The sequence below is a fragment of the Ischnura elegans genome, chromosome 4 (genome assembly GCF_921293095.1).
Source record: "Ischnura elegans chromosome 4, ioIscEleg1.1, whole genome shotgun sequence".
Taxonomy (NCBI): Eukaryota; Metazoa; Arthropoda; class Insecta; order Odonata; family Coenagrionidae; genus Ischnura; species Ischnura elegans.
Window position 1 is genome coordinate 46912600 of NC_060249.1, and position 26738 is coordinate 46939337.

Here is a 26738-nt window from a genome sequence, read left to right on the forward strand (position 1 = left end):
TCATGAGAGGAGTAGTATGCGTTCCGAAAAATAAATTTTTAGAAATTAAGCAGTTATAAGTTGTAATTGGGTTTTTCTCTAGGAAGTCGCAAAGAATTCTGCAAATGAACGTGAAATATAGGTTAGGATATTTTTTTTATTCAACATTCACCCGTTCTCTTGAATGAAAGTTTAAAAATTTAAATTGACGATCAAAATGAAAATAGGAGACATTTTTTCTTACACGATTGATGAATTGATGAGGGCCGTCATTTGAGTTCTGGTCCTTTTCCGTCGCATATCGTTCGAGAGGTAGACGAAGGATGCTGATGAATGAAACAACAAACACAGTGTCCCAATTATGAATTATTACATAAAAAGCAAAACCACTTCCAATAAAGCGCGCAGCTAATAGTGAGGACATCACTTCGTTTTATAAATGACTAACCTTTATGCCAGAGATTGAACGTATTCATCATTTTCTCACTTTAAATTGCTAGTTATCTGTTCGTATTTCATTCCCATTCCTACAGAACCCTAATATCTTACAGAAATCTTTTCGCTTAACTTTTGATGCCGCTGCTTTTCAAAAGGCTCTGCGTAAACCAGCCTTCACCTGTAGACAACTTAATAATATTATTATAAAATAATCGTAATCGCTATTCGGGCTCACAAATTTGTGGGAAGAAGATTGACCGGTAACCCGCATTACACGCCGGCTTATTTCTTCCATTTCGCACTGAATGACCCAATGAAAACATTTTTTCTAGCCAGAGCCGAATAAATCGGTTGATTCATTGGAAAAGTCATGATGATAAAAATTTTTCCAGATTCTCACCACCTTCCTAAAAACAAAAGATTTATACTTTTATCACTATTTTAAGACTGGCTATGATAAAGTTAGGTTAATTTTACATGTATTTCAAGCGCCACCACTATTTTTCACCATGCCTTTCACGATATCGGCTGTTAAAAATAGCTTCATTGGGTCATTTACTACAGCAATATGAAAACGAATACCTACGTGTGTTGCATTTTGCCTACCACACAGGCGCCGCTCTTAGGGCCGTAAATTATTATCTTTTCCGTGGAAAATAAGCATATAATTGGAAAATTAATGTTTTAACTCCAATACTCAACAACATTTAGACACTACTGCCGGCAACTATTGTTACCCTGGGCAAAAAAGTTTATGCTAATTGTTCATTTTTCATTGAAACTTTGAAAAAGTCATGAAGAAATGATAATACAATTTGTAAAAAAATTTAGTTCTAATATTGATGGGGGTAGATACACTATTCTAAGCATATGAGATGTAACGGCACCCTGATAAGTACTGCAACACAGTAGGGAAAAAGTACATATATAAACAAATTTTTCATAGAGAATGAGAAATATAATATGATAAAAGTTATCTTTAAAAACCTGCCGGAGAAATCCACAAAAAATAATTAAAAAATAACCTACCTTATCAATAAACTTATTTATTGTCTTCATGATAGAAATAAAAAATCAAATCAGTGCGTAACACATAAACCCTGGAAAATAACCTGCCAGTTATACATTAACTTAGTCCATACAATGCACAAAACTTGGGCATAGAACACTTTTGGGGTTGGTTGAGTAAATTCCACTTTTAATGTTTCACCCATACATATTTACAATGCATGCTAATTCAAGAAAATGTCTGTTTGGTCCCAATCATAATGTTTTTGTGTGCCTCTCCTTATTCCGAAAAATCCTTCAGGAAAAAAATGTCACTGCGGATTATTGAGCTTTCACAGAAAAGTAACACTCTTTGGATCAGTCATTTTCATCCAACCTCTGCCTGACATTACGCTTCTGGCTACAATTAATTTTCCTCTTCTTAAAGGAAACTGAAGAACTATCACCTCCGAGGGACTCAACCTTTTTCTCCTTGAATTTTACTTTGTTTTCTTCAGTTAATTCAGGTACATTATACTCGATGAAATTCCTTTGCTCTGGAAGCTCCAGGTCCACAGATGAAACACTAAAAAAATACAAATATTCAATCATTATTAAGAGAGAGAGAGGTATTCTACTTTACAAAACCCAATAACTTGCAGTGATATTTGAAGAAAGAAATTCATAACTTTATATCCAGTGACTCATGAAAGAAACAAATCTAATTTTTCCAGTTCCTAACACATCTCATGCTGATGGAGAATTCATAATTTTTCATACATACCATATTTCTCCGAATATATCCCCCCCCCCCTAATTTTGAGGCTTCTGATTCAAGAAAAATTTTAGAAACAAATTATTAAAAAGTCACTCTCTTCACTTTTACCATGGGCACTATTAGGAGAAAGGGGGGACTATGGTAATTTTTCTCTGCCTAGCACCAATGAGGTAGCTTGCAAAGCATAATATTATATTGGTACATTGATTCTTAAAAAAATAACAAGGAAATGCATTACGAATCACCAATTAATTCATATACAGACTTCTTACTGAATTAACCACAACACCATTACTCAACCAGTCCTTTCAAATTTCAGTGAAATTCAGACTGTACATTCTAAACTGCGAGATAAGTCCCTCGTTAATTTCTTGTTAAATAAAACTATTTATAACTCTTCATACAGGCTTTAAGTTACTGGGAACATACATATGAAATTTTGCAAACACTGTGGTGGAAATAAAAACTGAATTGCAATTAGAGTAAAGATTTTCTATACTACTACCTATACACATACCCTGCTGAACAAGTTAACTGCTACATATTTACTGGTGTTTCCTTTATAGGTTAGGTCTACTGTCATTCTAAAAAACAACTACCACTTCTTGAAGTTCTCATCAAAATGGCCAGAAGTGACTTTCAACTTGGAGTAGAGAGAGACATAAATATATTCATAAGGTATGACAATCCCTCACATGCACCTTAAATCCAAATTTAAAAAAAAAACTACTGATTCAGTTCACGCAAAAAATAAACAGCCACTTCCTTAAATGCACCAACCACAGAATTGCAATAAAATTAAGCATTCAATAAGGCTCCATTACGGCAATTAATGCAGTCTCAGTCAGTCTACTCCAGTTAGCAGTAAATCCATCCTATTGATTTCCAAAACAGTTTTGTCTCTCAAAATTTTTACATGGCACAAAAAATTTATCCTTGGTAGCAGTCAACTTCAATTCGAAGTTCAAAACAACTTATTATTTTCAAACTTGCCAATTCCACTATATAATTACATAAAATTGACTTTTATGCAATGATTTCTTTTATTCGTGCTTGATCTAAGTTATAACCTAATGTTTCACTTCACCCATTTTAATCCACGAATGAGTTAATTTCAGGATTTCAGTGTGGGGGATGCAATTTCTTTCCCCTACACTGCATATAAAACCTAATTCTCTAGTTATTAACTTTCATTGTTCCTTTTATTCCTAAAAGAATTATTTTGGCCCGACAGAATTCTACGTCTTAATTTTGAAGGGAATTTGTAGACTTCATCTGCAATATTCAAAGTATTAAGCATTACATGCCATTCAGGGCAAAACAACAAATTCTTTTTTTACCAAACACTCATAGAATCTCTCTCTTTAATCCTTCAACTCTCATAAACAGCCAAGTATATCATTTACCACGCGTAGACCATATAGACAAAATTTACGTCAGTTAGTCACTTAAACTTTCAATTCAATATTGCTTTCTAGCACTAAAATTTTACCAGTCTTGATAAATTTATGGATACATAAATGTGAGCCTCGTAGCGTACATCAGGTACGCATGTTGGACTAGCTTTTAAATGCTTAGCATGATCAGTATAGGGAAGAAGACAAGAAAACTTGAGAATGGAAAGTATTAGGGCAAAACAAATTCGGAATATAAATTTCAAGTCCTTATCTTTTAAATGAGTGGCGGACAAAATAAATGGCTAACGTATCAGCCCATGAATACCTCTCCTAGTGCATCGCTTAAGTTAGTTGTAGGAAAGTGGCTAGGTATTATTTAGATGATATGGAATTTTTCTCTTTAACCGAGCAAATTGCAGCTAAATTCGAGAACATGACCTTATCATCAACACATGTAGTTACAATTTTTGTGAGCCTTACATAATTCTTTAAGAAAAATTTACCACAAATACAAGTGAATGTCTTTCCGAAATCACTTGTAGCAATTACAAAAAATTGATCATGAACTAAAAGCTAAAGAGGTCATATTTTCATGCAAGTAAATTACTTTGATTGAATTTTTATGTCCCATATCATCCATTTCATGAATTTCCACTAAATTTGCATAAGAATTTGTTGCTACTATCGTAAAACCAACGGTAACACCAGTGGAGGTGCCTGGGGTGGGCCCGGGCCCACCCAAATAAGACGGTCAAAGTTCAGAATAGAAGTCCAAAGTCAAATTTTATGTTATAAAATTAATATAACTTGCATACGCATATGAAAAACCACTCTGTTAATTAGCTGTATGTAAAACAATTATGTATTGTCCATATTAACTCCGTAACATAAAACAAATACACTCCAAGTGGATTTCATGATGTATGTATTTATCCACGTTAGGCCCACCCATTTGACACATACTAGAGCTACTGATAGGTAACACCTAATCGCAAATATGAGTCACACCTTATTCTTTTTATGGAAGTACGCATATCCTCAGAAAAAACTATTTTAAGTACAGAAATAATTCGGCGAATGATCAATACCTTGGTTCAATAGTCTGCCAGGTCCCATAAGGTTCTGCTTTTGGGGCAGGGCCAAAAACAATAGGAGATTCAGTCTTAACAGGAGCATGCTCCACAGGTGGCTTCTTTTTCTCCTTGAACATTTGCTTGGAATCTCCCTTGTTTTCTGCAATGGACAAACATCTTTCAGACAACATCTCAAACCATTATATTTCTTAGTTCTTTAAACTATAAAAAAATTGCAAAACAATAGTGAACTTTTGGTCAACCTACTAAGTCTCAATCGTTCACCTATTTCACAATTCTTTCCCCTCATTGTTCCAATAATTATATGTATTTGTTTTGCTTAAATTTTCAATATTTTTGCACGCTATTTATTTATCTAAATTACCCCCGAAAACAGCACAATGTGGCCTTTACATCGGGAGATTGAACAATCAACAACAGAAGATCACACACCCATGTCCTGGAAGGGGAAAAATATCCAGGTGGGACTCGAATTCATAATTCGATTCATAATTTAACATGGAAAAGTTATCAAAACCTCATTTTCTAGTGAAAGAGTGATAGACGGAATGTCTCCACTTCACCCTCAAGTTAGATCACCATAGTAATTGTAGCATAATTGTACAGCATTGACTGTCATTTGAAATAGGAGAAGGCAATCGTTTTGTTCTAGGCACAGCAACGTGAGGCACAAAACATTGCACTTAATTTAAGTAATAAACTCCCTCCATGAGCACAAAGCTCTCCTAAAGTACTGAAATAATAAATGATGGCCGTGTGATATTGCCTCGAGGGCTGAATGTGGTTCATGGGTCACACTGCTGACCCCGATTTAATTCTTTCAAACTTCTAGAGTTCCTGAATAATACACACAAACTTACATTCATCAAGCATGCTTTGGGAAAACACTGAAGGAGAGGTGCTACTTCGCACTCTGCAGAGTCAACCTTGAATATGTGGCAAGCATATTAAATGCAGTGAGAAAGACTTAATCCATGAGCTTGATAAAATAAAAAGGAAAGAAGCACCATCTGTCGAACACAGCCAAAAGCATAACACAGGTATAACACAAATTACCTCAGGAGCCTTAAAATCCTGAAGAGGCTTCAAGAGCTATGCTTGAATTGCTTGAGCTATCACAAATACAGGGTTCCCACTCCAACTACATTATAAAATTCACGGTTTTTTCCAGGTTTTCACGGTCTAAATGTCATCAAATTCACGGTTTTTAGATAAGGCATTTTAGGCAGAAATATTGATCATGTAACAATCATCGGCCGCACGTTAACTAAAAATGTAACAAACGCGACAGATGCCTTGAATGCAAATGCAGCAATGACAGTGCTATCCCTCGTGACGTCACCTATCGTTAGCAAAATTCATGTCCGGCTAAAAGGATGTGAGTGGGAAAATGGAGAGAGCAGGGTGGCAGGGAAGTGAAGAAGATCCTGATTTTTTGCCAGGATTAACGTCTTCCAATCGCAAGCTTAAGGTCAATGTGCTGTCAAGGCACACACGGACCAATTAATAGTTGCGCTTTCGAATACACGTGTGCAGATAAATGCTTGGACATTGCCTGCACGTGAATGACCTTGAAAAATGATTGAAATATCGTTTTTTTTCTTTTAACCCGTCTATTGTTGTTCTACAATCAAGTTTGAGAGATTTTTAAGGTTTTATGACGAAATTCACGGCTATTTCCAGGTTTTTTCATGGTAGAAGAAATTCACGGCTTATTCACGGTTTTAAGGTGTTCACGGTTGAATGGGAACCCTGCAAATATCTTCAAGATATCTTTCAGAGCAACTCAGAGAACTTCATCTTAGAACATAACTCTTTACAGGCCTGACAGAAACAATATAATAGGAGAGATATTTCATTGGAGAGATAGGTGGACGATTTTTTTTCTCCTGAATAATAAAAGACTTAAATAAATGGGACTCTGCTGTCAAATATCTTCAGCGTGCACCTTATTCTATTTTTGATAATGGTTGGAGTCCTAACACCCCCTACCACAAGCCAATTGTGGAGGCTGTCAGGGTTACAAGTAGATTTAATATATGTATGCACTCAAACCCAGAGAGTCTTCAAACACATGCATCATGACCAATTCAATTGCATCATTAGCAGTCATAGGTTTCAGAAAAAGGACTTACTTTGATTTCCAAAATGTTTTGCACCATAACTTTTAGAATTTTTTTCAGCCTTATTACTGGCTGCTGAAGTAGATGACTTGGGCTCGTCTATCGTTTTCGGTAGACTTGCAGCCATCTCCTTTATGGTCTCTGATGAAAAATCTGGATTAGTCTCTGCATCTTTCAAGTAAGCCTTCAAGGCTGCCTAAGAAAAAATTAGCATCTTGAGTCAGAGATTCTCTAAAAAAAATAAAAATTTATAATTTCTCTCATAATGAAAAACTAAAATAAAGCTATCACAAAAATATAGCCGTGACCCATACCACCAAGTACATAGAGAAACGTTGTCACCACCGGAATTGAACCACTGTCTTACACAAGATACCAATTAACACATTAACCACATTACGCAACACCAACTAACATAAACCTCCCTCAGCATGTAATGAATGTAAACACACGAGTTTTCCTAATTCAACCATAAGCCACATTAACTTTAAAAGATTTGACTTTTCATTTGAAACAGTTAAAATAGTTTGCATTCATGCAAGCCATTCGAATCAATGAGAATGACCCCAACCAGCAATATATTTCCCCGAAATGTTGAGGATATTCAAAGAGAGAAGCTACGTACACCCAAAAGCATCAGCTAGCAACTTCATGAAGAATATGCCTCTATATTTCCAGTAAAAATTTAAAATTTAGGATATAGAGATAAATTTACTGGTATAAACTGTCTCAATCACATCTACATGATTTTGTTAAAATTGAACATGGATACAAAAAAATGCTTAAGAGAACAGTAGGGTGACTTCAGGCATCATGCATGGTAATAGGACTAAAATGATGCATGCATTTGTGCTAAAGTGTAATTTTATTCCCCCTTCAAGAAAAAATTATCAACAACTACTACCATAAAATTGGCTCCCTGTCCACAGAATAGGAGGTAGACAACGTAAATGCCAGACAAATCATTAATACCAGACCCTGATGCTAGGCTAAAGCCTCTTTCACTTGAAACTTGATTGAACAGAAGACTTGAATGCTTGATGTTCTTAGAAACATTGAAAAACCACTCTCTTATATAACCCCAATATAACTCAAATTTTACAATTAATACATCATATTACGGTTTCCTTGAAATTTTTAATATTTTAAAAAAATGGTTCTTCCATAAACAGAAAATGAGAAAACATTAACTATTTAGAAGCATGAATACAGTATGAAAGGAATCATTCTACGAAGTTTTTGGCCATCACTATATTTTTACTTTTTAGGAAGTGGAGACACATATATTTTACCTATTGGATATGCTGGAAAAACACACAGCCAGAATTGAAAAACAAGATTATTGGTCAACTGCCACTGGACCCTTAGGGTATACGCAAAAAGCCAGAAATATGCTTCAGTGAGAGGTTACGCAGCATGAGGGTGTCCCATACTTAATTTGATACAGTATCTCCACTTTACACTCCACTCTCCCATTGCTATTTTTCTCCAATACAACACAAATTTTACCTTTAGTACCTCACTTTACAATACCCTCAAACCTATACTGGCAATTTGTTGTCAACTCACACACATAGTAAGTCCATTGATTTTATTTAGGAAGCTATAATTTTTTTTTACCTAACCCTGAAGGTGAAGTCATCTTTCGTTATTACTGAAATGGCTGGTGTAGTTATAGCATGTTCTCCATCGTCATTTGATTCCTAACTCCACCTGATTTTTGAAAACTTTTTAACCCTAGGTCTCTAGCAGCATTAACTAAAAATATCAAATTTATAAAAATTTCTTTGTGCAATGTTTTAATAATAAATACACTTTTATTCCATTATAGATATTCTTTACGCATCGCCTTATAGGATATTCTCCGGAAATTTTTGAAATAATTTGTCTTTTTCAAGTTCAAACAAAGTTGCATTCAACAGCTATTCATACTTTGAATAGTGGCTAAAATTAGGCTGTGCTGCTCTAGTGTCAGAGGATAGGTGCCTCTACGCTAGTCACCTCTTGAATAGTTGTATTGCAGGCTGCGGCCTGAATGGGAAAAAATTGTGAGAAATGGCCTGTGGAGTACCTTTACGCAGTCACTGTATGCACAGAGCTCAGCCATTATAATGGATATTAGGCTTGCAAGCCAGATTGATGGTTCTATTTCAAAACATACTCCCACACGACCTACTGCTGGACTAAGTACAACATGGTACAAGATTACAGTGGTGCAGCCATGGGGGTGTTTTGGGGGATAAAATCCCCCCCACAGCTCAGAGAAATTTTTAAATTTAATCCTTTTTACTTAATGGATTAGTATTACTTCTAGAATAGTGTTAGGATTAATCAAATATCCCTCAGAGAGCCGTAAAACTCGCCATTTTGAGCCATTAATCCTAAAAATTTTCTGGAGGGCGGCACCCACAACATCCACTTACCCTGACGGGTATGCAATACCCCCACACCCCAAAGTATTAGTTGTGCCTAAAACCCCCCCAGCCTTAATTCTTAGCTGCGCCCCTGCAAGATTATATAAACATAATCTTGATCCCATGAATATACTCGAGACACACATGATACATTTCCAAGCACCTGTGTAGGTCTTTGGTGGATATTACATAATCAAAAATTAGTTGCGGCATTGCTCACCGTTTCCATTTTACGAATTTCGGCATCAACCTGCAGTTTCTCCTTCTCCTGTTTGACACTCTTCTTCGTGATTTCTCCCAGTCGTCTTTGAACATTTTCCTTGTGTCTTTTGCCTTTTTCATGAAACTCGATGCTCTGATACGATTTGGGAGAAAATTATTTCAGCAAAATTGCTCCCGAAAATAAATTTGTCTCGATTATTCCATTTCAAATCGAAGTGATGTTTTGCATCTTTTTAACCAAGATCCACACTGACTTACCGGTTTGTTATCAGCCAACCAACATTTACAGAAATCACAATACTTCTTAGCCTGAGACTTCCAGTAGTCGGCCCTGAAATTATAAAACTATATTTTTACTAACAGCAGATGGAAAAGTGATTTTGGAAGAAAAAGACTAATAAAACAGCAAAGGGATCACCATCCTCTTTATTCAAGATGATGGCAACATTTACATACAGTGTTAAAAGAAAGTTACAGGAGAAACATTTCCTTACAACTTTTTACTAGAAAATGTTTTAAAATGAAAGAACAGAGTCAACGTAAACTAACAACAAAACTCTTTGACAAGTGTCTGTGATATGTTTCACTTTTTTTTCTTAATGGCATGTAAATTTAGAATTTTTGGAAGTCTGAATTTATTTTGGAAAGTATTCACATATTGGTCAAGTTATCAAGAGCAAAGTAACAGTCATAGCCCATGATAAGGCGAGATGTATATTCCTAGCATTATCCACACTTTTAAATAATTTTCTCAAATTAGTGTCACTGCCAAATGGACGGACTTCATGTATCTAAGTTGCAGACCTACTCCAAAAATAATGCTTTGTAACACCAATTGAATAGGAATTGTGCATCCTCTGTAAAAAGTACATCCTACTGAACATTTATCAAGCGCCTAAACTTGTAATGGTTTCCAAAGGTGGAGTTGGAGGTCAAAATTTAGAACATTGACATCACCGGCCATAGTTTCTCTTACAAAGTAACAAGCTATTGCAATGAATGAGGTTTCCAAACAAAATAAATGATGATGCAATCCAACTAAATATGCACGGTTATTCTTTCAAGGATTTCTTAGTTCACATGCAAAAAAATAATTCCATCAATCCCACTAAAAATACTTTAACTTTTCAGTTTCACAAGACAAAATAAATATTAGATACCTTACACAATCGTTAAACACATGTCTTGCCATGTAACATCATTTGAATAGAATTAAACAACAGAACATTCATGGAAAGTACTCAACATTCTGGAATACATCGAAATAGGTGTTTGGGATGCAGTCAAACATGTTAATAGGAATTAAATTAAGAAAGAAGAACTTTGTACTTTCACATTAATACTTATTAACACATTATATTAATGTGAAAGTACAAAGTTCTTCTTTCTTAATTTAATTATGAATCGCTTTCACATAGTTACGCCTCAAACAATTAATTTTGTTAATAGGAAATTACACGAACGAAACAACATCTCCTTCAGAACAACTGGAAGTATGAATTGAAAATACCCTGAGGATAAGAGCTTATAATTTACAAAGGAAACATGACCACATACTTTTTTTTTAACTAAAGAGAAAGGAAGCTATCTTAAATAGTAGGTTATCCACATCAAATATTGTTATGTACAACATATTCAGGATAAACAAACACATTAACATGAAAGAATTTGATTACAAGAGGTAAGGAAGCATAAGAGGAATTCCTTGCGTTTAATATGATATAACATTCATGTTACACAAAGGAGTCATAGCTCTACATTATATTCCAGAATACCAGAGTAATATGACGATACACAGCAATGTGACCCCATGAAATGCGCAAAGATATTAGCGAAACAGTAGTAAAGTATTCAACAAACACGACTAGGTCTTAGGAACATTGAATTAACCCTGCTAAAACTGGATGGCACTTAAATGTTATATTTTGACTACTCTTTTTAAGATTTGCTGTTAGCACTCAACAAATAAATGCACCAGCTCATTTTCACTGGTTTTTACCATGCGTCAAACAAATCCTATAGTGAAAGCGTTTCAATGAGTATAATTCTCCTTAAAACTGTAGTTACCCAGACTTGTAAATAGCCTAGTTAAACCATTGAACTATTTTCTTCTTACGAAATACAATAAATATGTCATATCTCCAATACGTTAACATTTGATAATTATATATTAAATATATAACATGTCAACAGAAATACCTAAAACAAATATATCTGAATAACTATAACAAAATTTTATCCAAAAATAGGTTTCCTCTCTTCTACTAATTTATTCACTTTGAAAAGATGGAATACTTCACAATTCTAAAAACAACTGTTAGCAACAATAATGCACATCATTCGATTTGGTGAATGCTACTCACAACTCATATTCAACAAAGCAACAGCATTAAATACGTATCCAAGAAAACTTAACTCCACTTTTGACGACTTCGTACAAATTTATTCTGCAAGTCTCATACTTTTAGGTAGGTCCTGGTCTTACAATATGAAAATTTTACAATTGTTGATGGCTTACTCATGAAGGCAGATATGGCCACATGTACAAGCTCTAGCATTCATGTTTTAAAATGCAATAAAATTTTTTGGATATGGACTGGACGTGAGATGCTTAACTGCTTATTCAATAACTTGAAATAGCAATAACTGCAGTGATACTGCAAAATTTACTGCTTTTTTTCAGATGTGCAACTACCATTTTCTGGCCTGAAAATGTAAAGTAGCACTTCAGATCGATTTTTATCACACATTTTGATATGGCTACAGAGTAATAAGATTACTTTCCTCAGTTACACGATTCCCATAATACACCAAACAAGCCACAACAATGAAATATGAAGCACATTATCAATCACACTGAGAAATGGTTAACAAGTTTAAGGGCTTGTGGAAATGTACTTCATCACATTGAAACAAATAACAAATAAGTGATTATTATCCATAAAAAAACATGCAAAGTCAAAACACAATATCACAGGTTTTTCAAATGGTAACAATTAAAACATGAAACAACAACAACATACTAAGTTAGTGATATAATGGAATACAATTGACTTGGTTGCCCATTTGTTTGGCTGGCAACATCAACGACTTGGGAATATGTACCAGATATTTGGCTATTTCTATCAATTTAATGGCTTGAAAACAATTCATATTACACAGAATTTAAAAACACAATCCAGAGTATGAAAACTCTATTCGAGTGATAGATTTTTAATAAGAGTGATAAAATAAATTAATCAATGCTTGTACAACACAGAGATAAAAATTATTTTTTTAATTAATCAGACCTTATTCAACCCCAACAGCAGATCCAAATGCCTAAAGCTCCCTCAATACATAGGGGAAGATAGCAGTGCTCAGGCCAAAATTCTGATACGCCATCATATAGATAACAAAATATATCACTGTGTATACAATTTCTTGGTTAATAATCATCCAGTGATACACACCAAATATTCTTGATCACACCTGTCCCCATGATGGGTAGTCACAGATTTACATTAAAAATTGACCACATAGATATACGTTATGTGCCCCCATCAGCTTAAGTTAAACATTGCAATTCATTAAAAATAAATTCTTTTAAACACACAGCATTCAGTCACTGTCCTCCGACCAATTTATAATCAGATATGCTCATCTTAAAACATTCTTCACACTTGGAAAATGGAGAGCTTGGAATTCCTTCTACTACTTAACTCTATTTTCATAACAATATCACAATCAATGACTTCCACCCATCTTGTGAGAATAATTTTAATCATCACAGACACAAATGTAATCTTCATCAGTGCATTGATAAATATCATAGAAATGTTACGCTCTTTGTAAAATGGCAATAACTACAATGTTATCCTTGCAAAGGACCTAATAATGGCACATTAAGGAATTATTGAGCTGTTGCTGAGATCTATAAATTATATTCTTAACCTTAGAATATGTTGACATATTGGAATCCACATTACGTTACCAAGCTTATGAGAGGTCAAATCTGCTTTTCTGACTAGAGATATAAAATATACATTTATCTCCCAGCTTATAGGACAAGCTTTTCTACCCCTCTAACAATGGGGTTTGTGGAAAATATTTCTGTCTTATACAAGGTCAAGGTCAAGGGCCAAAAGAATAATGGCCATGAGCCCAGGATATAACAGTGCTGGAGATCCAAAGACATACATTGAAAATTTGTGCCAATTTTATACTATTTCATTTGTGAAACATTGGTTCAAAGATAATTATTAGCCATTATAGCCTATAACAATGAAGAGAATCAGTAAATAAATCAAATAAACTTTGGCAGATTCTCTTCATGATAAAGCCATGCGATACCATGCTTATTTTATTCATTTAGTATAACAGCCTTCATTTCGGATATTAAACGATAAAGCAGAGATTTTCTTATACGCCAGAGTATGACGTCATAACTAGTGAGTGTCTCATAAGCCAGATAATACAGTGATCATTGTGAATCTATGACCACAGTTAGCAAATTACAAATAACTCTCACAGCACCTTCTTCATGTTCACAACTAAATTAACTAAACATACCTCAACAAACACAGCTATCAAAAACATATCACATTTGTGTTTAGCACTTGGCTATAAATATTGGTACTGACTGTAACTGGATGCAAAAGTATTATTATTGGTTTATAAAAGGCACAAACCAAATCCTAATTTCCACAGTCGTTAGCAATTATGACAAGAGCCATTGGTGTAAATTTTGCGCAGCCTCAACAGCAAAGGGTAGTGTATATCTTCGTCATAATCACAATGCTTTTTCAACTCTAAATGACGGTTCCAGACATGCTCATTGTATTGATAATCTATTGTACAATGGAACTTACTTTTAGCCTCTTCAAGGAATTTATCAAGAGTATCACCACGTCTAGGAGCCATTACCAAACCTATCCCATTTTCATTCAGAACAGTCCAAATAGTTTCAATTAAATCCTTCCTATCATCATCAAAAAAGAGGCAATCAGCACACAACACAATATCATACTTGCTTTGAGCATTTTCATATGACATTCGCACACCCCACTGTAAAACAGCACATGTGACAACTGATGACCCAAAATCATTGTGGTTAATTATGTGCTGAACATTGTTGACTGAAATAACATTCCCATCTGTAAGAAAAACTCTCACGGCAGATGCATACTTTGCTATCATTACTCCAGCCAAACATGTCATCCCACCTCCTAGCTCTATCACAGACTTTCCAGAAAATAAGTCTAAATTACTCAAGCAGTAATAAGCCAAAACTTCTTCCGATGGCCAAACACATACATTACCAGTGTTATTGAAGCCCATTAGATCATTAGCAGAAATTTTCTGGGAGATATGCTTTATGTTAACAGAAAATTTATTAGCAGCTACTGCACTGTAACCAAACCACAAACTTTCACCATACTGATGATCACACTCTTGGATAGGACAAGGTATAATCAAACCAAAGCAGGATATTCGTCGCACAGAAACATCCTTCATTGTCCAATCACAGTCCCTCTTCTGCAATACGCGAGCAAGGAGTTTCCATCGACGACGCGCATTTTCATTCCTGCCAGAATCTTTCTGAGAGACGTGCTGAGAGCCATTACATAAAGCAGACATCACCAAAGCAGATTTCAGCTAGCCACTTTCAACACCAGATCTAACTGCCATGACTATTTAATGACCTTCAGGGCAAGGCCTTCTAAATTATATACGAAATGTTGGGCTGGAGGTGGGACTCATAATCCTGCAATGGAAAAACTGAGGTTAATCCTCCAAGGAGTGGAATCAAGTGATTTCTACATAACTGAGAAAATGCACAACCTAATGTGCACTTAGGGATGTGTTCAGCTATTATTTCCCATGAACTACGAGTGTAAAGTGATAAATATCATTGATGGTAAAGAGGACTCTTCACAGCTAACAATTGTATGGGTAAGCAAGTACGAACTGGTTTTATCCTCATGGAGAACTGACGATTTCTAAAAGCAGTCCTGGAGAGCACCTTAAGATTCCACATATATGCATGGTGCAAACACACAAGTGACAAACGGTTAATGTTATGGTTAAATTGCAAGCTTTTAGTAACTGGAGGCCATTAACATAGTTAATTTCATCAAGGAATATTTAATAAAAATTATTTTTTCCATCAAATCAACATGCACACTCACACCATTGAACACTGCAGAATGAGATACAAACCATGCAGTACGATATATATAATGCTGCTACATCAGTGATGGATTATTCATCTTCCAGTGAAGTTGTTCTAGCTAGGTTTTAATGCTCTAAATGAACATAAGCAGCAATTGATGTTGCAACTGTACGAATAACTCACTGAGGATATGGAACAATATGGAATACCTTGAAACCACAGTCTGCACTCGGGAAAATTGACAAGAATGATGAATGATTACCACTTAACAACACAAAGGACCGGTAAACAGTGATTCATTTACATGAGTCTGCCAAGCCAAACTAGAGAGAATAGATGTTTCGCTGAACTTCACTCTTCTTGAAAAACATGTATACAAACAAGGAATTATCATTTACATAACACACAAAACTAATATCACTATCCTTTATTTTTCAAATGAAAAACAAAGAGAAAGCAAAATGAAAACGTTCAAACATTATTCCTTCCCGAATAATCTCTTCCAATTAATACGTAGATGCAGAAGCAGTCGATGATAATCACAGAAATTGCTGGTCTGTCTCCAAAAAATGCAAGTCAACAGTCATTTTTTTAAACCTTTTCATAACATTTATCATATTTGACACTACAAATCAACCTTACACAAAACGCAACTTCGAGAATGGTTTGTGAATTTGGAAAATATTTACATTAAAAAATAACACTGGAAATAACACTTACATCAATTATTATTATAAATGCTAAACACAGATGTAGATTTACAATTAAATAGTCCATTTAGATTGGGAGGGAACAATACCGGGTATAAATAAAAAAACAAACTTGCAACTACAACATGACAGTGGATTCCAGGTGCATACTGACACATGCACTAAATACATTATAGGATAACAAAGTACATAAGACTGACACGATTTAGACACATTGAATGTGAGAGTGCTTTCCATGTTGCCTTGGACTGAATGAGGCTCCATTTACCAGACTGGACATAATTAGTTACACGAACGTGTCAATATACACGCGAAATAAAAAACACATACTGCAACGAAAAAGAATTGTCTCCTAAGCAGCAACACTGCAGTAACTATGTAAAATGATAGGTCACCATTCCACCGCAATGGGAATCCTGTCAATTAATTGAACGAAAACCCTACGTTTATGACGAAATTTAAAATTCGGGATCATGAAAAAATTCGGCTAGTCTTAAAATAAAATTCAGCACAACTTTTGACATGTCCCTACCATGGAGCATTTGGGGAACACAGTGACACTCGCTAATATCCATTGCCAACAAGGATTTTGGTGCAAATAAGACTGCATTAAGTCGCGCTTGCTCGTTGCCAGAAACAAAGGGCAGATGAACTAAATTCGTCGCACGATGTAATTAACGATAAAAAACCTCTGTTCGATCACCGAATAGATCTATAAATAAATTCTAACTACGATATGTAACTGAATGAATACCTGTGTCCGTAAGATTCATTCGAGTTCAAATACAGGTATATCACTTTTTGTATTATCATAACTACTCACATTTCTCTCCTGCCTCAAATTTACTTCCAGCCAAAGATCTCCCCAGCACCTAACCGATGCGACCAACCCTCTTGAATCCTAAATCGATTTTGAAGAGCGGAGGAGCCGCCGATAGCAGCTCTATGGGCGTAGTCCAGTACACGCTCCCAATGCTCCCAAGTGCTCCCGCTACAGACGCTACAGATTCGTGGTCCACTTTCGCTCCTATCGCTCCCAGTGCTACCCTACTGGATCACGGCTGGAGCGATTGTAGCATTTGTTAGTCGTTTGTTTTACTAGTATCGTCTGCTCGGATATTAGATCGTCTGAATTAGGGATTGTTATAGCCCCTTGTACTTTACTTAGCTTGTTAGAGAGGTCAGTAATATAAATGACAAAAAGAATATGACCATGGGGTACACCACAAGAAATCTATTTAATATTAGATCTTCATTGGATACCATGATCGGGCACCACAGCAGACCGATGCTTGTCCTGAAGATTTTACCCACTGGTTTGCAAATCCTCTAACAACAAGGTGATAAACTTAAACTATAAAGAGCAGATCATATGATACATATTAAAGAAGATAAGACTGATTAAATACCTTATTAGAGAAATTTCAATTAAACGAAAAATAAGCCTAATTAACTTAACTCACCTAAAAGCCTGCGTTTAAACGATACAGGTACAAGTTAATGCCTATTTGCGTGAATTATTTTTGTGGACCGAAACGGAACATGTACGAATGTTTGAACCTAGCTAAAATAGGTTAAATTTGTCGATCATGCATTTGCACAAGTTGAGTGGTTACACGTGCAACAACGCAACCGTACGGTACATTTCGTGTTCTTTCTCGCGTTCATACATTTAGACTTGTACGGATTTATGTAGGTGTAAAAAGGCCTTAAGTGGAGTGTCCTTTATACGATTTATCAATTGCACTCATGACATTGTATGACAGTCTCAAAAGCAGTCCTACACTTGAACCAATCTCGTCAACAACGAGCCTTAAGCATAAATGCAATGCGTGTCAACCTGACCTTAAGAAAATTACATAAGTAAAATACAACCGAACATCAATAATTGATTAAACTTCAGTTGAAGATTAGAGGAAGATATCATCATTTAACAGAGAATACAATCTTCATGGTGAAAGCTTGAAGAAAACCTAGGTTGGCCGCCGAAAAGCAACAAACGGAATGCTTTAACTAGAAGTTCACGTACCCTAACCTAAGAAGTCATATTCTATCTCAATTTCACGCAATATCAAGTTCAAATAACTAATAATTGATCTAAATAACAAATAAATCAATATAACTTACAAAATTAACATAATTCTTATATGTAACGGACGGAATTAATGCTTCGACCGGAAAGTTCACTCACTACATGTCTTATTAATTTCGAATAGCCATTTTCTATCTCCCCTTCTCGCTAGCTCAAGCTTAAACCACTAATAATTAAATAATATTATATATAATTAATTATCACAACAACAAATTTTATAAGATATCTTGGTCTTGCCGCTCAATTTCTTCCCCGATCTGGCCCGTGGCGACTCTGAATTGTGAAACCATTGAGTTACAGCCATTTGCCTCACCGTAATATCCCCCGAATAGTTCTTTAACTATTTGTTTTTAGCATTTACTATCCAGGCTCTCTTAGTGACTTCTTCCATCAACTCCAAATGGTCATATTATTGCCGGCCAGGTCCACAATTGTTATGAACACCATTTTCTTTTGCCTTCCTTCCCGTTCAAATTCGCGCTGAAAACCGGTTCGCTCCAGCCGCCCTACCTATTTCTGGGAGCGTTTGTAGCGAGAGAGAAGCGAATATAGTGACGTCATGCGTGACGTACGAGAGCGCCACGGGAGCTTTTGTAGCTTCTACTGGACCACGCAAATGCCCCGTTCACATTACCATCTTTCTTAACCAGCGTAAGATGACGTCAGAACCAACGCGCGTTCACACTCAACTATGGTTAGACCCTGGCGACATCTGATGAGTGGTAGAGTAATTCCAAGTGAAAAATGAATTGACAAGAGCGAATAACTTGTTGGAAAGAAATATAGAATGTGCAGGGAAAAGTTCTTGTGTTAATTGCAATGATATTGATGATGAATTTAAACATATGTGCATATTATGAGCTGCTTATGAATTAAAAATTGCATTCCAGCGTCGACAATCATTGTTCCTTGCTACGTAGAAGGTAATTCAAATGTGTTCGTCCAACTAATCATTTCATCCATAGTGTGGCTTGCATTCTTCTACTGCTCTATTTAATACGAATGAAAGCGAATATTACTGATAATTAGGTTGATATCAACAACATATACTACTACTTGCCCTTGATTCGGATGTGTCGACAAATCATTGATGTAGGTGAAGAAAATCGAGGACCTAATCTTGAGACTCGAGCCTCAATTTGAGACACTTGTGATTTGGGATGGAGATACTCTTTTCGCTGCATTACATTCTTAGCTATTATTGTTTTCTGACTTTGACAAAGGACATGATCCACTCTGATGCTATACCGTAAATTAAAACTCTTTTACCTCTTCTTCAAATGTGGACGAATAACTTGCAGAAATGTGACGATTGTTGAAATTTAACTTATGAAATAAGAGAGAGAACATGGTAATTTTTGCGATATGTGGTATCACCCGACGTTTCTAAATTTATTTTCTATCGTAACATCTAACTAGCCGATAGCCTGATACTTTATATTGATATGGGAAGAACTTTTGTTCAAGGATGAACATAAGTGATCTTTTTCAAACTGGGACAAAGAACTCTCACCAAAACATTAAAATCATTGTGACCTTCGGATTTTTATTATGGTAGTATCGCACATTTTACTTAATTCTAGCAAAATATTAATATAGATAATTCAATCTGTCCGTAACAATTCAATACGATCTAATAGCTAATTCACTACGAACTATAAAGTATATCGCATAACTTAAATCAGGTTTAAAATCTCATACTATACAACACATTACGGAATGAATCAATAGCACTTTCCTTTGAATTAATTCTGACGAATATAATTCAACAATAACGGCCGTCTCCTCTTCGAAACTTTATTTTCTGTTTTCTTTCCTCCTATATCCCACTTCGTTGCTGCTTCGCCTTCTTCTTTTTCTAACCAGCTTTTAACCAACTTGCGTTCACACACGCATGAACTACCGCCAACCATGGTCGGAAAACGGTGGTCAGAATCCCAACCACGGTTAACGGGAACTTGCGTTCACACCTCGTTTTGTAACCATGGTCGGGGCTAACCGGCGTAAAAAGGACGTAGTGTGAACGGGGCAAGAGACTCGCTTCCAGTGCTTCGGAGCACTGGGAGCTTGTACTGGACTACGCCCTATGAAGGCAAGAAGTACGGATATCTTATGTTTGCAGTATTGGAGTAGTTGTTATCAGAGTCCTCTGGATTGTTGATAATACACTACAAAGTTGAGTCGTCGCATCCTACCATCTTTGTTCTCTGCACTTGTTGTTTACACATAGAAAGTGAATGTGGCTGGCAGTTGCTCGGCAAGATATTCCGTTATTTGTAGTAGAAATACGGCACAATAGGTTGTAGTTCGGCTCCTAATTGCTCCATTAGCACCAAGGACGTGTTTAAAAATTTAAGTTTCCCTCAAAATACTGAGAGAAGAGCGAAATGGCTTCAAATATGCCGAAGGGACAAGTGACACCAAGCAACGTCTTCCCGCCTACGTGAGGTAAGTTTTTCTACACTTAATGGTTCCTTTAATACTATTACCTTAAATTTTTATTAGTGTTTATCCACGTATTTCAATTATTAGGTTTGAACTGTGCATAAGTAGTAATTTTAAAAAATATGTGTTCCGGTTCAGATAATCCGGCGAGGTTCTTGACGAGTGTTATGTGCTCCTGTGTTTTCTATTCATCAATGGAATATGTGAAATTTTGTGACTAAAATATAATATTTAGTCTGGGTTGCAGAGATGATTGATGTAGTTCTTTATCTACGTACCAGAAATTGTAACAATAACTGTTAGTGCTGCTAGTTTTGTATTCAATAAAAATATTTGTTTTTGTCAATGCCGGTATGAAGTAATCTTACGGTCATTTACAACAATGAAGGCAATTACGTTTTTGAGTAGAATCTGCGCATCTGGATACATATTAGTGGACGAAACTCCACTTTTCATTGCTTTATTTGTGTGTAGTTTATGAGAAGAATGACTATTATATTTCGAAGTAGTGTGAATGCTTAATTTTAGGATGCAATTAAAATCTCGACGAGTCGCTTTTGCGACTAATCTTTTCCTTGACTCATTCCGAATTTTTAATTCCAGTTTAAGTCCAGTGAAGAGGATTACATTCATTGGGCTGGTTAAAACGGAAAAATACATTAATACCGAACTTTTGTCGTGGCCCAGTGCTTATGCTGCTGTCTGCTCCTGTGTACTTGAAGTTTCAACATCTTTGGCCGAATATTTACTTGTGGTACGTATTCGGGCTTAGTAACTAATTGTAAAATATGGAAATATATAATTAATTAGGTTTTTCTGAAATGGCTTCAGTGATTATCAAAGAGGACGGTACTATTCATGCCTAATTATTGAGTTATTTAAAAAATATGGCTATGGAAAACTAGGAGTTTTTTTTATTATTTCTTCGTACATCATTTCAATTTCAATGCCTTGTTGTCAGTGTGTAAATTATTCATATAAATTTTTCTAGAACTTATTGTTTTACTTATACATTTACTTTTATTTAGCCTGTGTGTTTAATTGTGCTTTTATAAATGTTTTATAAATAGTGATTGTCAAGAGTGGATTGGGAGCTTATTGTTAATGTGTAGATATAACTTATTCAAGACCTGATGTGGTATTGTGTGAAAATAATATGGTTTTAATGATATTTTTGAGATATCATGATTTCTGTTGCAATAAAAACTTCTTTAAAATGCATTTCTTAGTGATACGTTGTGATAAACCTAGGATATTGTACTCCTAAATCCATTTATGGTGTTTATCCGAAGCCGTAGGGGGATTTTCTGCCATTTCCTTTTGCGTTGATTCTATATTCTAGTGATCAGTAATGTTTACCATTGGAATAAATTAATAAAATTGATTTGCATTATCACTTGCATGTTGCTGCTACTGTTCATGCAGGTTCCAAGAGTGTCATTTGGCAAGGGAGCAACATAGGAAGAACTAGCACACGATGCTAAAATTACTGATTGGGTAAGTTCTACTTTTTACAAGAAATACCCTGGCATTGAGCGTTCAACTACCCTTTCTCACCAGCATGCATGTATGAATAGGATACCACATTGCCATTTATTTGTTTCTTAAGGGTTGAGGTTAGTGTTTGTAGCTTTGAATATATTTGTTGAAGGTAATTCATTAGAGTTCATAGAGGAAAATGGTGCACTGCAAAGTAAAAGTCAAAAACCTCATAATGAAAGTGGCATGTAAATATTAGACGCATTGGTTCTCTTTGAGTTTGAACTTAACTTAATTGTAGTATAAGCTTTTATTTTTTTATACATCACTGATTGGCTGAATTTTTATCATTTTAAGCTTGGCATCATTCTTTTCCAAAGATATTATGGCTTCATCGATTAACATGCAGAAGATAATTCATGTTTAGATGTAATTTTTGGGTTTCTTGTTTAGTTCATGTATTTGTTGTATAGAACACCAAAGAATCATTTGGTCCTCAGTAGAATACATTATAAAGGCCTACTATACTGTATGGTTTAAGTACAACAGAGTGTTTTAAGCATGCTGTAGAGTTGTAATTCTTACTTTCAGTTTTCTACTTCAGCATATGGTTAAAAAAAATTTGCAATAGGTCATTGCAACATGGTTGAATTTTTTAATCAATGATATTATAAACCACATACTATGAAGCCACTGCTTTTAATCCTTCAGTCAAGTTTTAAAGTTCCAATTACGAAGTGCCCCCTTATTTTTGAAGAGGAAATTAGTATGTATGAAATGTTATTATGTTCATGAGATTAATGCTGAAATCAAATTACAAATAAGTGCAACAGTCGTTCTTAGAGAGGGGGAATTCAAGCACAAAACATGTTTAATCAAAGTAAATATTGCAAGTAATATGATTCCATACTCAAATCCAAGTTGATATTTGGCCTTACCAACAAGTTTTCTCTTCAGACTCCTCTGTCCTCCATAATGTCAACCTTTTCCCCAACTCATCCCATGTCCTCAACCACTGGGTCATTGCATCTTAGTCTTGGTCTTCCTTATGGGTGCCTTCCCTCTGGTTGACCTCTCCATACTCCTCACTTCTTCTTACATGACCAAGCCATGCAATTCTCCTACTTCTGATCACAGTGACAATATCTTGTTTTATGAAGTTTCCTGCTCTATGTTTTTCAGTATTCTCCAAACCCCTTCGTCAAATGTTGGACCATATATCCTTCTCAAAATTTAATTTCCAACAGTTATTTACTTCTTCTAGGGCTGCTTTGTTAGGGTCCTTACCTCAGCCTCATATACGAGCACTTGCTGTATTATGATAGTATACATTTTAATTTTTATCTTTCTTGAGTTGATATATATCTGGAGTTGGTATATTGAGAAGTTGAATCTACGATAATTTTGATAGGCTCCAGTTGCATCTATTAGCTTAATTTATCCCCGTTTGTATCTCTTCATCTATGTATTTAATTTTGGCAGTTAATGGTGACTACCAAACACCAGCAGAGAAATTTTAGGCTCTGCCACTCTTCCAATTTTCATATATTTAGTCTTATCTTCAATTAACTGTAATCCTACTTTTATTACTATTCTACTTGGGCTACTGATTTGAGGTTACTTTTACTATAGGCTATTAAGGCTACATCAGCAGCATGGGCCAATATATTTATTTTTCCTTCGATACTTGCCCTTCTTGGTATAGCTTAAGTTGCTTTCAAAACTTTTTCTAGTGCCAAGTCTCTTCTTCATAATTCAGAATGCTTCTTTTGATGGGTAAGTTTAGTTTTTTTGTGCATAACTGCATTGCAATTCTGTGATTCCTCTTTTTAAGTTAGTTTCTTTCCAGAAGTGAGGATTACTTAATCCTTATTGGCAAATTACTACATTATATGTTGTACTTAAAGGAATATATATTCCATGACGGTGTTAATGGAGAATGTAAATGTTGTTCATCTCATTGATTGGAGGGTACCATGAGCATTGACTTGAACTCTTCACTGAACAGTTTTTTGGGGTTGAAATCTGTTCTTCATAATTACTAGTGGTTCTTTTGATAGGCAAGTTTGGTCTTGCTGTGCATTAATTCACTACTATTCTGAGATTCCTCTTATACAGTCAATTTTTTTCCATAACTATTGACTGCTTAATCCTGGTCTGAATGTTATTATAATGGATGTAATACGAGAGGAAACTGTATGACACATTCCATGGTGGTGTTGATGGAGATGGGTAAATGGTGTTCATCGTTATAATGAGGGTCATTAATTGGGGGGTACCTTCACCATTGACATGAATTCTTTGCTGAACAGTATTCTGGGGTTAAAATATGGGATATGTTTGAGAATGCCTATTAAATGTGAAATCTATCAACCTATTCCGCTGTTTGGAATGTTTTAAAATGTAAATATTTTTTAAAGGGGGAGAGCATAGGATGGTCGAGATTAGGCAATGGAGTAGTTTAATATGACTGTATGTATTCAATTTGATAATAATTTTAGATGATCTGATAAATGTTGAAATATTTGTGTGAAGGAGTAATGGCAATGGCGTAACTAGGAATATGCTTTGGGAAGGATAGGATGGCCTGGGGTAGCAACCACCTCCCTCCCCCTCAGACAACGAATCAGTCCAAGAAAATTTTTGAAGAATAACATTCCTGGAAATACATTTGAAATCATTTTGGCGCTAAAGATTTAACTTTTAGTCAATGCAGTTCAATATATAAAATAATTATAAATAATTTTTTTATTTCTCTGAGGCTTTGGGGAGGGATCTTTCCCTTCCTCCCCCCATAGTTATGCCACTGAGTAAGTGTTGTGGAATGTTAATGTCATATTATTCCTTTTTATAATTTTGTATGCTGACAGGAAGATTGCCATCTTGGTCATCATCATCATCACTGGTCAACAATCCTGGGATTGGTTTGACGCAGCTCTCCACTCAGTTCTCCTATCAGCTAATCTTTTCACTCCTACGTATTTCTTCTCTTTCACATCTCTCTTTACTTGTTCCATATATTTTGTTCGAGGTCTTCCTTTTCCATTCTTGCCTTCCACCTGTCCTTAGACGATTGTCTTCATCAGGCCATCTTGGTAATAATATTAATTTCCAGCAAGTTGTCTGCCAATTGAAATTGCACGTTTATTAATTTCCTATTGCTAAACCATGAAAGATTGTATAGAAACTTAAGTGATTGTATGTTTAATAAACATCTACACATTATAGAACTTTATCAGGACTGTTGATTGTGAGAATTTGATGTATCACTAATTGTAAGATGCTGTTGATTAAAATTACTTATGAATTAATGCTTTTGGTGTAATAAAGCTCGAAATTGTATTTATATTTTTAATTACAGGTTCAGATATTCGAGTAGTCAATGTCATTGGTGGTAAAGGAACATAGCAACATTGAGAAGAATGCAAGATGTGTGGCAGCTGTTATCACCTATTCATCATTCTCTCCTACTAATTTGAATCCATTTTAATAGAAATTTTACATCTTGTGCACTTAAGATTTATTTTTTATTTTGCAATATGTAAATAATCTTAGTTTCAATGGAATTGTTAAATCATTCTGGAAATCTTAAAATGTAACATTTGTGGTGTGTGTACATTATATACTTTGGAAAAATGTGATTTTTTTCTTTTATATACCTCCTTTGATGATATCTTTTATGATCTGCAACTCTCGTGAAAAGTACATAAACTGCATGACAGCTTGTGACTTCTGTAGTTTTTCTTGTCTAATTTTGGGGTAGGATAATATTTCCGATTTTTCGGCACTAAAAATAAACCAGACTTGTCCTCAAATTCCTCGTATAATATCCATTGCGCTGTTTTCATGGAAGTTCACTCGGATATTACATGCGAAATCTCTTCCGATCTGAAGATAACAATTCTCTCTCAGCTGATATTGGACTTTTCAAAATCTGAAATTATTCCTTTAACGAGAAAAAAAACGCTATATAGTAGCCCTGGGAGCAGTAATATTAGTTTTGGAAATAATTTACCCTGTTTCAGACATAAATATGAGTTTTTCATATCTAGAAAAACGTCCAGTGAAAATAATCAAAACTTGGCTGAAGCGCGATTATTTGTTATTTTTCACGATTTAAAATTTACAATTGATAGTAAAGTGTTCCCAGTACATCAAGATTGAATATATTATAATTTATAATTACCGAAAATGCGACAGGAATCGCGTATTTATGAAAAAACTGGCATTATATCACTTTCCCCCATAAGACTCTATAGAGACGGAAGAACTAAAATGGCGGACGTCTCAATTCCCATAGTGGAAGTGTATGGAACGACTCGACCCTATGAGGTAGTAGTGTAGAGAACTGCCATCCAGAGGACTCTGGTTGTTATCAGCCATGTTCTTTGTACTTTCTCATGGGTAAAGTAGAGGCGCAATAGTC

General features: G+C 35.2%; 1 protein-coding gene and 1 long non-coding RNA gene across 5 annotated transcripts; one reads left to right on the top strand and one right to left on the bottom strand.

Moving 5' to 3' along the window:
- Positions 1-1443: 1443 nt before the first annotated feature.
- On the bottom strand, positions 1444-17238 carry LOC124157394 (WW domain-binding protein 4). 4 transcript variants are annotated; one of them, XM_046532071.1, is made up of 6 exons: positions 17120-17238; positions 9691-9763; positions 9431-9565; positions 6809-6992; positions 4668-4812; positions 1444-1990 (listed from the first exon to the last, which is right to left on the bottom strand). In XM_046532071.1, coding segments are annotated over exons 1-6 (747 nt in total). In that variant the 5' UTR covers positions 17122-17238; the 3' UTR covers positions 1444-1782. The 4 variants fall into 4 exon arrangements, 1 of the variants encoding a protein (XP_046388027.1); XR_006864582.1 differs by lacking the exons at positions 1444-1990; positions 4668-4812; positions 6809-6992 and adding an exon at positions 12723-15178 and having other exon boundaries at positions 9536-9565; XR_006864583.1 differs by lacking the exons at positions 1444-1990; positions 4668-4812; positions 6809-6992; positions 17120-17238 and adding exons at positions 12723-15178; positions 16829-17074 and having other exon boundaries at positions 9536-9565.
- A 3296-nt stretch (positions 17239-20534) lies between these two features.
- On the top strand, positions 20535-25746 carry LOC124157395. The gene is made up of 4 exons (XR_006864585.1): positions 20535-20836; positions 21437-21587; positions 22259-22330; positions 25674-25746. It is a non-coding gene; the product is annotated as an uncharacterized LOC124157395 (long non-coding RNA).
- The last annotated feature ends 992 nt before the right edge of the window (positions 25747-26738 follow it).

What these genes read in the sequence shown, in the direction of transcription:
- LOC124157394 (XM_046532071.1), bottom strand. An exon ending in AAATTCGTAAAATGGAAACG is followed by an intron (nt 6,993 to 9,430) that starts GTGAGCAATGCC and finishes ATTTTTTCTTAG; the next exon opens with GCAGCCTTGAAGGCTTACTT. An exon ending in TGGCAGACTATTGAACCAAG is followed by an intron (nt 1,991 to 4,667) that starts GTATTGATCATT and finishes GTATTTTTTTAG; the next exon opens with TGTTTCATCTGTGGACCTGG.